Source organism: Raphanus sativus, chromosome 3, assembly GCF_000801105.2.
Source record: "Raphanus sativus cultivar WK10039 chromosome 3, ASM80110v3, whole genome shotgun sequence".
In the NCBI taxonomy this organism is placed as follows: domain Eukaryota; kingdom Viridiplantae; phylum Streptophyta; class Magnoliopsida; order Brassicales; family Brassicaceae; genus Raphanus; species Raphanus sativus.
Window position 1 is genome coordinate 12,912,091 of NC_079513.1, and position 17,501 is coordinate 12,929,591.

General features: G+C 29.6%; 2 protein-coding genes and 1 long non-coding RNA gene across 5 annotated transcripts; 2 read left to right on the forward strand and 1 right to left on the reverse strand.

Annotated features, from left to right (window-relative positions):
- The first annotated feature begins 849 nt into the window (after positions 1–849).
- Positions 850–4,998, forward strand: LOC130509234 (uncharacterized). Of its 3 annotated transcripts, XR_008943374.1 has the most exons (4): positions 850–924; positions 1,037–1,176; positions 1,279–2,100; positions 4,478–4,998. It is a non-coding gene; the product is annotated as an uncharacterized LOC130509234 (long non-coding RNA). The 3 variants fall into 3 exon arrangements; XR_008943373.1 differs by lacking the exon at positions 4,478–4,998 and adding an exon at positions 3,439–4,471 and having other exon boundaries at positions 892–1,176; XR_008943372.1 differs by having other exon boundaries at positions 893–1,176.
- A 95-nt stretch (positions 4,999–5,093) lies between these two features.
- LOC108846198 (UDP-glycosyltransferase 74F2-like) lies at positions 5,094–6,733 on the reverse strand. The gene is made up of 2 exons (XM_018619422.2): positions 6,079–6,733; positions 5,094–5,979 (listed from the first exon to the last, which is right to left on the reverse strand). Exons 1-2 carry the CDS (start codon positions 6,700–6,702, stop codon positions 5,254–5,256), a joined length of 1,350 nt encoding a protein of 449 aa, XP_018474924.1. The 5' UTR covers positions 6,703–6,733; the 3' UTR covers positions 5,094–5,253.
- Positions 6,734–10,968: 4,235 nt separating this feature from the next.
- LOC108845215 (uncharacterized) lies at positions 10,969–11,691 on the forward strand. The gene is made up of 2 exons (XM_018618465.1): positions 10,969–11,257; positions 11,339–11,691. The coding sequence occupies exons 1-2, from the start codon at positions 10,969–10,971 to the stop codon at positions 11,689–11,691; spliced, it is 642 nt and encodes a 213-aa protein (XP_018473967.1).
- Positions 11,692–17,501: the final 5,810 nt, after the last annotated feature.

The window sequence follows — 17,501 nt, forward strand, 5'->3', positions numbered from 1 at the left end:
TTGAGAAAACAGAAACCAAATAAGTTTCTCGACCCTTACATGGCTTCCACCAGTTTTGAGGAACCACCTCTCTCTCTTTCAGCCGGTGAAACCACCAAACACGTTACCCCTTTAACAGAGCTCGAGACTTTCCCACCACATTTCTCAACCTTGCAACAATTAACAGAGAGAGTTAACAAACGAACAAAAAACAATTTCTCCTAGTCTTAGAAGATTAAAGATTGAATCCCCCGTTACCTATAAGAACATCAAGAACTTAGAACAAATCGTTCTACAAAACAAACGAACAAAAAACAATTTATTTTTTACCTCCTTGAACAAAAAAAAGATTGAATCACCCTCCTTGAACGCTCCGTCGTGAGACACTTCCCTGTGTGCGTAAATCGCGTCTGCTCCGATCTCCTTAGCCAATTCCACCAGAACAGATTCTGGTCTCCCCACCCTGACAACGAGATTGGACCCTCTCGCCTCGAGATTCTTCCGGAGCTCAGAGACGGACTCGATCAGACCTCCGCGTCCACGACAACGAGTGTCTCAACTCCGCCAACAACGAGTCCCTCTCCCTTTTGCCCGTTTACTGCTTCGACCCTCGGCAAATTCTCCTCTGGTTTTTCTCAGACGCCATCGCCTTCGAGAGAAGTCGAGAGAGATTTTTTTTTTCGTGACGGAGAAAGAGACTAATTTTTTTTTTTGAGACACAGCCCCAGCCGGACCACTCACGCCTTGACACGTCTTTAAGGACTTGATCCTTAGACCACCTCCAACGGGGATTCATGAGGGATCCTTATCACAAAAACTTAGATAAATGATATTAAAATAATAATATACAATTTTCCTCTGTCAAGGATTGATCCTTATATAAGTGGTTTAAGGATTAAATCCTTAAGAAGGTGGCAAGGTGTGATTGGTTCCCGTGTGGGTGCTGTGAGTTGTGTTTCGCCTCTCTTCTCCCTTTCTTTTCTCTGATAAAAAAATTATGGGTTTTGTTCTGATTGCTTCATGATTAATGGGATTGATAAATTGATTGCAAGACTAGTCTTGGAGCTCCGTTGGTGGTTGCTCGGTCTAGACGAATTCCGACGACCTTAAAGTGCTTCGCTTCCACCGCCAATTCCGAACTTCTCCGTTCCCAGCTCGATCGTCTTCACGCGGAGGCAGAGTCCACTCGTGCCAAAGGTCTCACCTTTATTTCCTTCTTAATTGGAATGAGCAACTGTGTGATTGATTGATGTCAAAGTTTGTTACTTTTCTATTTTTTCTTTTGTTGTTTGTGTCCAGCAAATAGTAATAGGTTGAGACTTTTGAGATTATCCGAGGCTGCTGAGAATCTACGGAGACAAGCATCTGTTCATGTTCAGACAGGGAAAGAGAACGATGCAAGAGAGTTGCTTCTCCAGAGAGCTTGAGAAGGTGGTGGATTTTTTAGTTTCTCGTTTGTAATTGGCCATGAATGCTTGAGAAGGTGGTAGATTGGGAAGATCAATCGCGCTAATTTTGAATTGTTCATTTCATTGGGAGTTATTTGGGGTTTAGGGATTTGAAATCAATTTGGTACCGAAACGAGGATCTTGAGGTTTATGGTGTTCTGTGGCGTAGAAATTATCAGAAAAAAATCAAGTAAACTGGAACTTCTCAACTTGTTTGTGTAACAATGGCTGGTCTCTGAGAGTTGTTAGGAGTTTGAATTTGAGATCACCTGTCCTGAGTATAGAGTGGAGGTTTTTCACTGTTTAGAAATCGATCTTTAAATTTTATAAAACTCCTTTTGTTCCCATAAGATTATGTCTGTGGAAGCAGCAGCTTTTGATGCCTACTTTAAGGCTGTTTTACAGTGTTTAGAAATAGCAGATAGTGCATCGTACTTCATGATTGTTCAGGGTACTTTTGTATTGCAAGACAACAAGTTCAGATGGCTATCTCGTGTCTCAATTGACCCTTCGTCTGAGATGGTAACCAAAGATCCGTCTACTCCAGGGGAAAGCAAAGCAGCACAAGCGGTGAGCATGTACCTGTATTTCCCATGTGGAATCATAAGAGGTGTCCTCTCCAACTTGGGGATACCTTGTGCTGTCTCTGCAGACATATCCAGCCTTCCCACTTGTGAGTTCTCACGTCTTATTTTTGTCTCACTTTTCATACAGTCACATAATCACAAAACTGGAGAAAGGTAGGAAGTTGTTAGCTGATTCTTGGTTTAGTTCCAAAAGTATCTTAAACTCTTGGCATTTGGCTTAGGATTAGATAAGAGAACATTAGTTGTATGAAAAAAAAAATGAAAGATTCTATATTGGGTAACACCATTGAACATATATTTTAGAGTAAAGTTCTTAACTATTCAAAAAGCAAAAAGAAAATATATTATATTGCTAAGAACTCCAATGGTGGGTAATACCATTGGAGTTGCTCTTAAATGCCTTGGTTAAGGATTCTTTCTTAGCTACAGTAATAGTTTTAATATTTTTTTTAATTCATTTAGCTTAGGAATTAGTGCTAAGGATTTGCTAACATCCTCCAGTGCAGGTGGTCTAAGGGTATCTCTATCAGTGAACCCCGTGAGAAGGGTTCACAATTTTTTTTTCTGTTTGATTTTTCTTTTTAAAAAGAAATAATAATAATCTGACTATTTGTGGGCCACCATGTTTCGTATGGTCCACGAAATAGTTATGGCCCCGGTTCACCACGAAGATGCGCGCTTGCTCAGATTCATCGCTTTTATCTTATTTTAATATTTTTTTGGGGAATGTTGTGACCGCCACCCTAGATTTCTCAATGGAGATGGCCTAAGTAACATTGTATTGCTTAAGATCCTTAATAAGTGATAGGAAAAGATATGAGACTATCGAAATGAACAGGGGAGCGTTCGGATACCCGTTCAGGTTCGGAGGATATTTCGGATTTTTGCGTATTTCAGTATAGAGATATAATATCCATTCGGTAGGTTTAAATTTCGAGTTGGGTTTGGGTATTTTTAGTTCGGATTCGGTTATTTCGGATCGGGTTTCAGATATTTATATTTTGAAAAAGAATCAAAATTTTCATTCCTCAAGTTTCTTTTATTTAAAAATTTACCTTTAACTTAATTGTTTTTTTTTTAATTTTCAATAGATCAAATGATTAATATATTTAGAGATAACATTTAAAAATAAAAAGACACTAGAAATATAAGGTTAAATATAGATATATTCGGTTATTTTCGGGTATCCATTCGGGTTCGGATATCCAATCTCTCCCAATTTAATACCCATTCTGATATTTTACTACTTCGGTTTAGATTTTTCGGATCGAGTTTATGTACAGTTTCGGATATCGGGTAAAGTGCCCAGACCTAGAAATGAAGTAAGAAGTGAAAAAGATTTTCTACTATACATCGACAATAAGAAAACCTTCTACATTAAAAATCTTCAGTAGTCTAATAGGTTTATCCATGAAATTTGTAAGTTGAAGGTCAGAGGTTCGAACCTCTTTCAACAATTATGACGAAAGCGTGTTGGTGCATGCGGCATGCGGTGGTCTAATGCGTAGTTTCACTCGCCCCCAGCTGAGGTTCGATCAAGATTGGATAGAAATTTTTAAAAATTGTTATGCCGAAGTAGTTTTGTGGTTGACACTGTACTGCTTTCAATATGTTCTAAGGTTCGAATCTCCATGGACTCAAAATTTTCTTCAGCCACAGATGACCGGTTTTGAGAGGAAGCCATCTAAACCATCAATTAGAACATCCAAACTAAAATGACATATTTTTGTTTTTTTTTTGTTAGGACTTATAAGTATGCAGAGCTTTTTAGATAAATATTTGTTATTCAAAATTATTAGTTAGAATAACTTTTTTGGACTCTCCAACAATTTAAAATTTTATTAAAGTTAAATATATGACTAATAGTTTATAGTAAATTTCTATGTTAAATTATAGTTAAAATCTAAAATACTAACTAAAAGTTAACTGAAAAACAGTTTTCTTCTTGTTCTAATTTATCTTTTTACGTTTTTGCAGAATACCATCCTTTATCCAAAATTTTCATTTGCCCTTTTTTCTTTTAATTATATAATTTAGTTTCTATTGAAAATTCTAGTATCGGTCCCCACATGTGAAATATTTTTTTTGTTAAAAATGATAAAGAATTACTTGCGCTCTACCATGTAACAAAAACTGTTAAATAAGTTGGATATGTTGTTAATTGAGAAGACTATTGTTGAAAGACTTGACTATAAAAGTTTAACGGATGAATTTTGCAGGAAAAAAATGTAAGAAATTCTATATTTTAATAATAAATGTCTTAAATAACTAGTTTTTTATAAATAATTTATGAAATTTGATCTGTATGATTTTTTTGTATTTTTATTATTTTGATAAAATATATATAAAAGCATATTTTAAGTTAGGCTTTGGACAGTATAAAACGTTAGATCGGCAGCTACACCAAGCTTTTTTTGATGTAACATGGATTGCAGTAAAAAACAGGCTTGCTACATGTGACAGAATCACCAAATGGAATACACATGCGAGCTTGGAGTGTGTTCTATGCAAATAATCAGGAGGAAACACGAGACCATTATTATTTGAATGCTCGTACTCAGAGGAAGTTTGGAAGGGTCTAACCTATAATCTTCTTGGAGCTTGTATACCAACAGTTGGCCTGATCTATTGAAGATTTTGGTGGATCAATCGACAAAACAACTCTGTTTCTTATCAGATATGTGTTCCAAGCAACCTTATACTCACTTTGGCGGGAATGAAATGGACGTAGGCATGGTGCGTCACACCATACTGCTAAAGAGCTACATTGATAGGACTGTGCGAAACAGGATCACAGTTACACAAAGACTAGGGAGAAAGGGGTATGAGAAGCCATGAGAAAATGGTTTGACACACTATGACACTCTTGATATTGATGTCATATTGAGTTCAATTTTTTTTACATTCAATCCTTAGAATAGCTTATAGACTTCAAAACAATAATGCATTCTTTGTAAAGAAGCTTGTCTTCTTGTGTCCTTCACTAGTTGACAGTTCGCTATCAATACTGTGATTATTTTGTATCTTTCACTAAATCCAGTTTGAAGTTTTCTTATAATTTTAAATATATTTATCCAAATACTATAAATAGTTCAGTATTATTAATGTAAATCATGTCTTTTTATTTTTTAAGAATTGGAAAGTAACCCAGATGAAGAATGAGTTTAAAGATTACATGCACTGAATAAAATACTGACTCAACAAGACACTAGAAGAAATCTTTGCTCCTTCACGATAACTTATTTGTTCTGGGCCGTTGTTACAAATGTGTCGATGTTAACATCTGTAGAGCCTCCTTCACTGAGTGACTTGACAGCCAAGTCTCTCCATTTCTTTGCATTCTCCTTCATCTCTTTGCTCTTCTCTCCTTCCATCACTTCCTTAATGCTAGACTCAATCTCCTCTCTCTTGGCAATCCCGCTCTCATTGTCTATCTTCACACGGACTCCAGCCTCCCACACATCTTGTATGTACTTTGCGTCCATAGGTTGATCGGTCCATTGAGGCATAGCTACCATGGGAACCCCAAAGGTTAATGCCTCCATAGTTGAGTTCCAGCCACAATGAGTCAAGAAACAACCAATGGCTTTGTTTGATAGAACTTCAAGCTGAGGACTCCATTTCAAGACCAAGCACTTGTCTTTATCGAGTGTCTCAAGAAACCCTGATGGCAGTTTTGCCTCCTCTGAATCTCTGACAACCCACAGGAAGCTGAAGTTGCTTACTGCTGAAGCAAGTTCCTCCATCTGCACATTGTTCAGCTTAGCAATGCTCCCGAATGCTACATACACCACAGACCCTTGTGGCTTTGTGTTGAGCCAGGTAGTGCAGAAGGCAGAGTCTTTTGAATCAAAGAGATTCAGATCGTAGTCTGTGTCTGATTTGATCCTTTGGTCTAAGTACATCGATGGAATAGTCGGACCAATTGTCAGTACATTACAAACTTTTGACAACAACTCCTTCTCCTGAAACGAAAATACGCTAGTTAGGACACAAAACATAGTAATTAAGACATGAACAAGAAAACAACATGGTTGAGAAAGTTGTAAGAAGAAGTGTCTAACATGAAGCTCCAACTCTTGAAAGGTATTAACGAGTACAAAATCAGCTTTCTCAAAGTTTGTAAACTGTTGGAGCACCATCTCAAAGTAAGCAGGGTAAGATCCAGGAGCAGATAGAAAAGAAGGCAAATCTTGGAACTCAAGAAAAGGCAAATCTTTAATGGGAAGCTTCGAGATACCATGGTTTATGTAAGAAAGATAGTAAACGTAGTTAACAGCACAAGACTGCGTAAAGAAAGGAGCCGCAGCTAAACCAAACTCTCGCGCAACGTCGAGTGCCCAAGGCATGAAAGCATCATAGACGATACAAGTGATGGGGTTATCACTTGTCTGGTGTTTGCGGATGATATCTGCAATGGTTTTGGAGCCGAATGTTTTGAGGTTTTGGAGGTAGTCATGGATCGAGCCAGATGGGTCGAAGCCGTGATCGTCGTAGCCGTCGGAGATGGTGGCAATGGAGACTGGACCAGATGGGTCAGGTTTGATGGAGTTGAAAATGAAAGTGGTGAGAGTGAGAGTTGTTTTAAGACCTTTAGAGATGAGTCGTTTACAGAATTGGCGGATTGGTGTGATATGTCCTTGCACAGGATATGGCACCGCCAATACATGTCCTCTCTTATTCTCCATCTCTTTCTCTCTCAAAATGTTTTGCTTAAACCAAAGTGAATATGCCTTAGGAGAGAATGCGAATATTTATAGGCAGGTTTGTCAGGCTCTTCTTTTTGATAAGAACGTTGTAATCAACAAGAGAGACATTTGTTTCTCATTTAATTTTAGGAAAAGATGGGATTAAGAAGAGAAAATCAATTTGCTTTTCTTCCACAAGAAAAGGAAATGTATATATAAAAAAAGATATTATTCTGCATTTGCTTAAATGTTCAGTGTTGTAAAAAAGAAATATATAAAATCACATTATTTACTATGTTAAGCAATGATTTTTTTGATAATTACAAATACACATGTCACGAAGAATGCAACTGGGAGGAGAACATGTTTTGTGTTCAACGTCTGCTTTTCACGTTTTCTTAAATTGTGATAAATTCTGTAAATATATATTTAAAATCACTTAAAATCGATTTTGTATTGTTATTTTTGGAGAAGTAAGATGCTTAAAGAGATGGAAAAAATAAGAGACAAAGCCGAAATGGAGTAAGAATTGAAAAGATGCTATACGGTTCTATAACTACAAGACAGACAACAAGAAAGGACTTGTTTATTTAATGTCTTTTTATGTTGTTCTTCACTAATATCTGATATTTCATCTATACTATTAAAGTACAAGCATATTTTAGATTTTTACTCTTTTTACCCCTACCGAAGAACCTTTCATTTGTATTCATTAATGGTATTCTGGACATTCTGCGTCAGTTTTTTCTTAATTATTTTTTGGTTTGTCATTAATCACCGGTTTCCTAATTTAATTTCGGCCTGCGATTATTTCTTTGTTTGATACTGCATCGATTATTTCCATGTTTGATACTGTTATTAACCACTGGTTTTCTAATTCTAAAATTATTAATTTAGCGCTGTAGCTTTCTTTCAATGTCGAGATGAGGAGCGTAGCCTATCTTCTTTTTCTCTCTGCGCGTAGGAACCACTTTCTTTCTGAAGAGATGATTTTGACAACAATCATTATCATTTAGAACGATTTTGAAAAATATAAATATATTTTAAACAAATTTCCAACTTATGATCACCGAATTAGTTTTATCATTAGAAAAAATCATAATATTAAAAATACCGGGTTACAAACCGGTAATTCGTTCAACCGCAGGTCCGAGTCGGGTTTCAAAACACCGATCAAAACTATAAAACTGTTATATTGATTTATATTTAAAATATCTAATTCAAAATTAAAAACCTAAAAATACATGTACAATATAGTTTTAACCGAACATAAACCCGGATATAAAACACATATATGAGACGGGTTATATAAATGCATATACAAGACGGATTATATAAATGTGATTATATAAAATATTCACCAAATATAAACCCGCGCTTTGAAAGCGCGGGTCAAAATCTAGTTATTACTTATATTTAAGACTAGAGCAACCGTTATAACGACATTACATAGTTCTTACCTGTACATATATTTTTAAATAATAATATCACATTTAATATATAACATGCGTTATAGTTTTTTTCTGACGAGAACAAAAATCGTGACATTAGTAGTCGTTTAATCAGGTACTCCATCTGTTCCATAATAAGTGTCGCTTTTTTCTTGTTAACACAAAATATAATTTTATCATTTCAATGCAAACTATTATTACTTTCAGCTGAAAATTAATTGTAAACTACATAAATTTTGTAAATATTTTTATTTATCTAAAATACTATTGGTCAGAAAGATGTAATTAATAACAACTTACATATATTTTCGTCATTTTCTTAATCTGTGTGAAAAATATCAAAGTCATGCTTATTCAGAAACAGAAGAATATTAGGTAATAATCAGTGTCTTGCGCAGAATGATATATTTAATACTTTCTCCGTTCGGAATTATCTGACATTCTAGCGATTTTATTTTGTTTCAAAATTTTGACATTCGCAAAATCCTAGATAAATAAAGATAAACATATGACCTTTTTACCCTTACAGTTAATGATCACTAACTACTTTTGTGTCAATTAACTCCATAATGGTATGAAGTTAATTGAAAATTAGACACCAATGAAAGTTTAAACTAGATATTACATCAACTTCCTTAATTTAAGTGCCATGTTGTAAAACGTCAAATAAATTCGAACGGAGGGAGTATTTTTTTAAAAATATATATGTTAAAATAATAACAAAACCTATGTACAATATATTTTAATGATTTGATAAAACTGATTGTAAATATATTTAATTTATCAATTCAAGTATAATACATATTTCATAAATTTTGAAATCAAATTTATATATTTTTATATGGTATATAGTTTAATTTAAACGAAATTAACATATATATATTAATATGAAAATCGGTTAAATGAAATTTCATAATCATATCATTTTATGATCATTTGTATCTTGTTATAATAAATAAAAATGGAAAATTTAAAAAAGAAAGACACTTTCAACTTAGATTTGTCTCAATAAGACTTATAGAAGATTATTTTGGTAACTAGAATTTATATTTTCTTTAATACTATTATACCATTCAATTAACCTAATTAATTTTGATATTTTATAATTACTTAAGTTTTTATCAAAAAATAAAAATAAAATAAAAACAGAAAAAATTCCATGCAAGTGTAATGGCCATCCTGACCTCTACGGATGATGAGCGCACCAATTATGAACAATTTGGTTGTATGGAACAGTACCCCCGCGGAATATCCGCTTAGAGCGTAGAATAAGAGAATGCGGCGTCGAATTGAAATCTCGTAAGCACTCAAAAGAAATCAGATTTGTTAATTTTGGATTGGAAAATACGTGAGTAATGTGTGTTTTGCTTTATAAATGTCAAATCTAATTGGTTTCGTGATGAAATCATCGGAAGCTCGAGTGAAAACAATGGGAGCCGCGAACAGAGAAAAATAGGTCTAGTAAGAAGATGAAAACGAAATTAAGATATTGCCCTTTCTAAATAAATGAGTTAAACATCTATCTGAAAAATACGTAGTAAAATAAATAATAAGTAAATATACAATATAAGAAATAGAAGAACTACATTAAACATCTATCTGAAAATGTATAATAAAATAAAAAGGTAAATATACGATATAAGAAATAAAAATATTACATAAACATCTATCATAATATTACAATTTGATATAAAACAAAACAATTAAAATACGTAAATATAAGAAAAAAGTAATAAGAAAATATAAAATATATGAAACAGAAAAACTAAATTAAACATCTATTTGAAAATATATAGTTTTGCATTTTATTATGTCCAAATAATTTTATAAGTAAATGAAAAATAAGAAAAACAAGCATACAATATAAGAAATATAAATATTACATTAAATATATATATCACAATATTATCATTTTATATAAAATCAAGAAAATTAGAATAAGTAAATATAAAATATAAAAAATAAACAATAAGTAAATATAAAATTACAATTCGAAAAAGTAAATTAAATATCCCATGTATACTAAAATAAATAATAATTTAATATACAATATAAGAAATAAAAATATTATATTAAACATCTATTGTAGTATTGGATTAAGTAAATATACAATATAAGAAATGAAAATATTATATTAAACATATATTGTAATATTAGGATAAGTAAATATACAATATAATGATTGGATTATTGTATGAATTAGATAAATACAAAGTAAATTAGATACAAAGTAAATTAGATATTGTGCATATGGATTGGATTATTGTATGTCATTCAAATAAAAATAGTATAATAAAAATATTTATAATAATTTAATATAAGTTAATAAGATTAATAAACAATATAAACACGTTTATAAATACACTTACACACATTTACATACGTAAAAAGATGATATCTACACATTAGTTTTTTAATGAGTATAATTGTATAAAAATCTAAATAAGAAAAATATAAAGCATAATCAGAATAAATTATCATATAAAATGCATATAAACCAATTATATTTTATTATCGTAAAATTAGTACTCCCTCCGTTTCGAATTAGATGTCGTTTTAGAGCAAAATTTTTGTTTTAAAATAAGTGTCGTTTTATGATTTCAATGCAAAATTTATTGACTTTTTTATTATAATCTATTTTTCTATTGGTTGAAACTGGTTAGGTGTATACTGCTTCTGGGATGTTAAGGATACACAAGCAGGCTCTTCGATATGGCGAAAGCTTCTCAAGCTACGCCACCAAGCAGCTACGTTTCTAAAGTCTGAGATTGGTAATGGAAAGAGTACTCTATTTTGGTTTGATAACTGGCTGAATATGGGGAAACTAATTGATATTGCAGGTGACTCGAGTACTATGTTGCTGGGAATAAATAGATATGCCACAGTCGCTGATGTAGCCTCGTCTGGGCAATGGAACATCAGGAGATGCCGCAGCTGTCACCTATGGGCGATGATAGCTGCCATCAACTCTGTTCCACCCCCGGTAGAGGATGCAGGTAGTGATCGTGTGCTATGGAAACATAGAGATGACAACTACAGACCTTGGTTCTCATCATCCAGAACATGGGACCAACTGCGAGAGCACAGCCCAATAGTAGAGTGGAGTAAAGTAATTTGGTTTTCGGAAGCCATCCCATGATGCTCGTTTATAGCGTGGCTAACCGTGCGGAACCGGCTTTCTACAGGCGATCGGACCAGCGCATGGGGGGAGGTTCAAGGTTGCAGGCTCTGTGGGGAACCTGATGAGACCCGAGACTACCTTTTCTTCGCTTGCCCATACTCATTCACTGTCTGGACCGACCTGACTGTATGTCTCCTTCCACGGCCAAGCCCTGATTGGAACATCACCATGACCACCCTGCTATCTCCTAGACGTAATAAGGTTGACTCCTGCCTGCTTCGGTTGGCTTTTCAAGGATCAATCTACTTGCTCTGGAGAGAACACAATGGGCGCAAGCATAACAACTCGTGGAACTCGCCGGCCAAGCTCGTGAAGTCTCTAGACAGGACTATTCGTAATAGGATATCCTCCATATGAATGAGGAATGCTGAGTTTGCAAGTCTTCTAATGCAGAGATGGATGGGAAGAAATTAAGCTCATGTAATGCATTTTGCAGTTTAAAAGTTTCCGTATTGTAAACATTTTTTTCTTTTGTTGATATATAAATTTAACATTTCAACAAAAAAAAAATCTGGTTAGGTGTATTGGTAATGATGTTTTTTCTAGTAAATATACAAACTTAAATACTTTATTAATCTGTGTATCAAAGTCTAAAACGACAAATAAAATGAAACGGAGGGAGTATAAAATGATACTAATATTAGTATATATTCGCGCGTAGCGCAAGTTTAAAATCTAGTCTATACTATATAAAAGTTGAGGCTATAAGCCATTGTGAGCGTCCACATAGGATTTTAAATGACTATTGAAATATGACAAATCAGATTTTTAATTTATTATTTTTTAAAATGTTAATATTTCCAAAAAAATTAAAAGGAAAATTAATATTATTTATATAACTTAAACTAACAAAATAAATATTAATATTTGACAACTTACTTAAATAAATGGTAAGTGTTATAGAAAAATGGAAAATCAAAATAGTTATAGTAACAAAAAATTACTTCTTCTTAGATATAATAATCTAAAATACATTTTATACCAAAATAAACAAAAACTAATTTTAAAGTAGTCAAAGTAGAAAATAGATTATTTTATTATTTTTTTAAAAAATGCTAATATCTCCAATATATAAATAAAACAAAATTAATACTATATATATAACTTGAATTAATAAAATAAGTATTAACATTTGATAACTTGCTTTAAATGGTATTATTATAGTAAAATGGAAAATGAAAATTAGAATTGTAATATTAAAAAAATATTTCTTCTTATAATATGTTGAGGCTATAAGCCATTGAATATATGATTTAAAACCATCAGTTATAATATTCTAAATCAATATTTTAGTTTATTATTTTTGAATAAAAAATTATAAATATATATTTTTTAAAAAATAAAATAGAAATCCATAAAAATACAGTTACTAATAAAACAAAATTCAATATAGATCAATTAATATATATGATCTTTCAGAAACTGAAAATATGTTCTTAAAATACAAAACTTTGTAAATTTTAAATCTATAGTATTTTAAATCACTTATAATTTTGAATTACATTTAAATAACATAAACCAACAATATGTTTTTGAATATATATAGTTTTTATTTTGGAAAATTAATATTTTAAAGTAGAATACGAAATTTTGTTTTACATAGGAAGTGAAAACACATATGATTTAAAACCCAGATCAAAATATGATGGATCATCATTTTAATTTACTATTTTAAAAATGAATATTTCGAAAAAAAATTGTCTATATTGGGTTGGTCGATACCATGAGTTAGTTAAACCTCTACTCAAAAATCTTTTATTATTTTCAACGTGTTCAACAAAATTAACATTTTGAGTTTCTCTTGTGACATAGGCAATTGAATGAAAATTGCTAAAAATAAATTATAGTGAATACATTCAATAATATAAAACTAATACATTGCAGTGAAGACTTTTAGTAATGTAAAGCTAAATGATTAAAATCGAAAACTAGGCTAAAAAGTAATATTAAAGGTTTCAACAAAATCTCCAATTAGTTAACTTCAATGGCATGTTTTCAATTTATATATATATATATATATATATAAATATTTATATGATCTCTTTGAATAGATTGCTCTTATTATAATTCAAGCAAGAGAGAAATGAAACAAATAAATAATGTGTCTCTAGATCAAAAATTGAAGCGGCTAAGTGATTTGCTCCTATTTTGCTAAAAAAAAAATATCAAATACAAGTGAAATATAATGGCTTTGTTACACAGAGATAATATAATAAATCAAAATATTGATTGTACTATATTTGAGCTTAACAACAAACAAGCCGAAAAGCTGAAGAGAAAATTGTCGGGAAAAGCCTATAAGTAGTTAAACCTCGGTTCAGTGTGCCAATTAAAGGAAATGGATGTGAGAACAAATGAGTAATTATAAGATCGGTTGATCTTGGACTGGATCCATTGCACCAAAGGGTGGATTTAGCAAATTTCACAATATGGGTAGACTTGATAAAATAACTAAGTATAACCAAAGGTGTATGGAGGCATTGAAGATTATAAACCATTTAAGATCCTTGATTTTCAATGCAACTAATGGAAAAAAGTTCTCTTATGGCACTTGCTCCACCTAGGGCTTGCCTAGGTCTACCCATGTTGCACTGGCTGTGATGTTAGGAAGACGATTGACTTTGATTTCAGTAATAGTTTTCTCGAAGGATGATGACTACATTGGATTTGATAGAATCTTTTAAGAAATGAGATAAAATAAAATGTCAAAAATTTACAAAAAAAAATTGTTTAAAGTAAAATAAATTTTCATATAAATTAATATAAACTTTTAAACTCACTACAAAGAATTAACTTGGCATATATAACACTTTTGGAAAATTAATATAAACTAAAATATCCTTAAAAATATAAACTTCAAGAATTTAAATTATAAGAATTTAAAACACACTTATTTTAAAAGTTGATACTACATAATATTAAAAATTTACACACAGAAATTTAAAATATCAAGATTTTGAGAATAACATATTTATTTTAAAAATAAAAATAAAATCAATATCAAATAATATAAAAATATAGTGTAGTTTACTTAAAAATTAACATAATATACATGCTAATTATTGGTAAAGAACGTCAAAGAAATTAATAAAACATTGTGTTCTAAGTATGTTAAAGCATAAAATATAGTATATATTATAATATAATAACATAATTAATATAAAAATTTCAAGACTAATAAAAACAGAAGAAATTTAACATGAAATTTAATATAGATTTTAAGTAGTTGTATAGAATATAAATAATTATCTAAATTCATAATAGGTTTTACATGGTTTTTAAACAATTTTCAAATAATGGCTGATTTCAAAAAAATGTCCTTTCTTTCTACGGAGCCAATTTATTCTTTGACGTATAAAACATTTATTTTAAAAGAACCAAATGTAATAATAATTCACTTGTGTGAAACAAATATTGTAGAAAAATATTATTTAAGGATTTTAAACTTATTTTGTCAATCAAAAGAAATTAACAAATTTATTTACTCATAAATTTTTGAAATTGTAATCAACGCTATCATGTTATATAGATACTGTCATTAACAATAAAATAAACCACATGATGACTTCTTATATATATATATATATATATATATATATATATATTACCAATAAAATTCTAGGTTCCATATAATAAATAAAATTAAAATGTATCTCATACAAAAATGGTTGAAAATACATTTGATAATATATATATATGTATATATATATATATATATATAACAAAGATGAAAAAATAAAGAGTCTAAAGTATTACGTCTAATAAATTAGTTATATTTATAATTAATCTAAAAACAAGAAAACCAAATTACACAGATGTTTTAGGATAGAGGCTATATGTTATTAAAAAAATATTCACATATAAATTAGAATATCAAATATGTTAAATTATCATTAAACTTTATTAATTTTGGTCCTTTTTAATGTAGCTAATTCATTTTTTGACTTACAATAATAAGTATAAAGTTTTATTAAAAATAAATGATGGTGAAAGTAATCCCCATGTTTAAGACACGTGCTATTTACTGATGCGATTTGAAATTACATTTTTCAATCAAATGAAATTAAATTTAATTTACTTATAAACAATTAAATTTTGAAGAAAATAATATATTATGTTTCAATATAAATGTTCTTAGAAAATTTTAATCTAAATCTTCAATTAACTAACCAAATAATATTTAATTAAACAAACCTAAAAATTTAGGTAATCTATAATAAATCTTCATTAAACTAACCAAATAAGATTTAATAAAACCAACCTAAAAATTTAGGTAATCAAAAAATTATAACTCATTAACAATAAAACACGTACATGGTGACTATTTATACTTCTTTGATGTAATTTAGAAATAAAAATAAAAATAATCTATGTTTATGAAACTTTATTACTGTGATCAATATAACATATAATTTTAAAATGATTTCACATGAGTCTTATCAGAATTACATTTGAAGAACAATTTTAATAAAATATATTAAACACACAAAAACTCTAAACCAAATAAATTATTTAAAATGTTATTAATATTTTTAATAGTATTAACATTAGACTATGATCTCTGCGACAACTGATAAGAAAGATATGAAAAATATTTATTATACATTAATCAGTTGGTATTATATAAGAATATTAATGAATAAATTGAAAACAATGAAATTCTGACAAACTTTAAACAATGAACTAACAAACCATCATACTTCCGGCAATAATTTATATTATATCCAGATCAAGTAGAAAATATATCTAATATTATAATTTCTTATTTTAATTAAAAATACTTAACAGTAGTTAAAAATCTATATTTATTTCCTTTTCTTATATCTAACAAAACTAATTTAATATTATTTCAATTTCATCAAAATAAATATGATTAAATAAAATTCTAAATATTATACTATCAAATATGTATTTAAACGAATAAAATTATATTATCTCAAATACATATACATTTATGCACACGATAAGTATATAATAATAGAAAAAATGATTATGAGCTATATAAACTAGGGAAAATTGCCAATATAGAACAAAAAAATAAGGGTGTTGTCCCTTTGGTATAAATTCATTTTTGTCCAATTTTTCTCTTTTCTACCTTTTGTATTTCTGAAAACTAATGAAAAAAAACTTTTGTGAATCAAAAAAAATATTAAAAATATAAACAATTAATAAAACACCTATATACACAAGCTGATATTTTTTCTTTTTTCAAAAAGTTAATAAATAAAAATTTGAAAATACGTTCTACTAAAGGTAGAATGTGTCTTCTACGGAAAATGGTATAGTAGAAAGCGATTTCTAAAATAAACACGTTCATCTACTATTTTTAGAACGTACATTCTACTATTTACTAATTTTCTAAAAAATTGGAATGCGCATTCTACTATTTCTAAAGCTATCTACTTTTCGTCCGGAAGCATCTTCTACTTTTATTAAGTATTCTAAATTTCGCGGAATGTATTTTCTAAAATGTACTCTTCCGTCTACTAAAAGTAGAAAGCGTGTTCTAGATTTTTGTCAATCTTCTAAACTTTTAGAAGGCGCTTTCTACGGATAAGATTATCTGATTTTTGCGAAAATTAATGAAAATTTCAGTTAAGGAAATATTCTAAAAATCTTCTAAAAATATTCTAACTTCCTAAAACGTGTTATTTTCGATTTTACTTGTCAAAATTTTTTAAAAAATGATTCTCTCTTGTCTTCTTCATTAATCTATGGTTTTTCCATAGTTTTTCTTTTGATTTTTTTTCACAAATTATTGTTCTCTATGATACATATCTATACAACATGTGGTGTTTTGAAATTATTTGCAATTTTTGTAAAGTTTTGTTTTTATTTTTATAAAGTTTACAAATTTTATTTTTATTAAAACCATTTTTAAAAGTTCTATTTTTATTAAAAAAGTTAGATAAAATTAAAAGGTTATAACCGTTTTAAAATTTTTTATAAAAATAAAACTTTGTAAAATGTTTTTTATAAAGTTAGTTTAAAGTTTCTATGAAATTTTTTTTGTAAAGTTTTATTTTATTTTTATAAAGTTTAAATTTTTTATTTAATTAATTTTTTATTAAAAACGTTTAAAATTTTTATAAAAATAAAAATTTGTAAAATGTTTTTTAATAAGTTTATTTAATGTTTTTTATTAAAAAAATTTGTAAATTATTTTT

What these genes read in the sequence shown, in the direction of transcription:
- LOC108845215 (XM_018618465.1), top strand. Translation starts at nt 10,969, where the DNA reads ATGGGGAAACTAATTGATATTGCAGGTGACTCGAGTACTATGTTGCTG. An exon ending in CAGCCCAATAGTAGAGTGGA is followed by an intron (nt 11,258 to 11,338) that starts GTAAAGTAATTT and finishes GGCTTTCTACAG; the next exon opens with GCGATCGGACCAGCGCATGG.
- LOC108846198 (XM_018619422.2), bottom strand. Translation starts at nt 6,702, where the DNA reads ATGGAGAATAAGAGAGGACATGTATTGGCGGTGCCATATCCTGTGCAA. An exon ending in TTCAAGAGTTGGAGCTTCAT is followed by an intron (nt 5,980 to 6,078) that starts GTTAGACACTTC and finishes TTTTCGTTTCAG; the next exon opens with GAGAAGGAGTTGTTGTCAAA.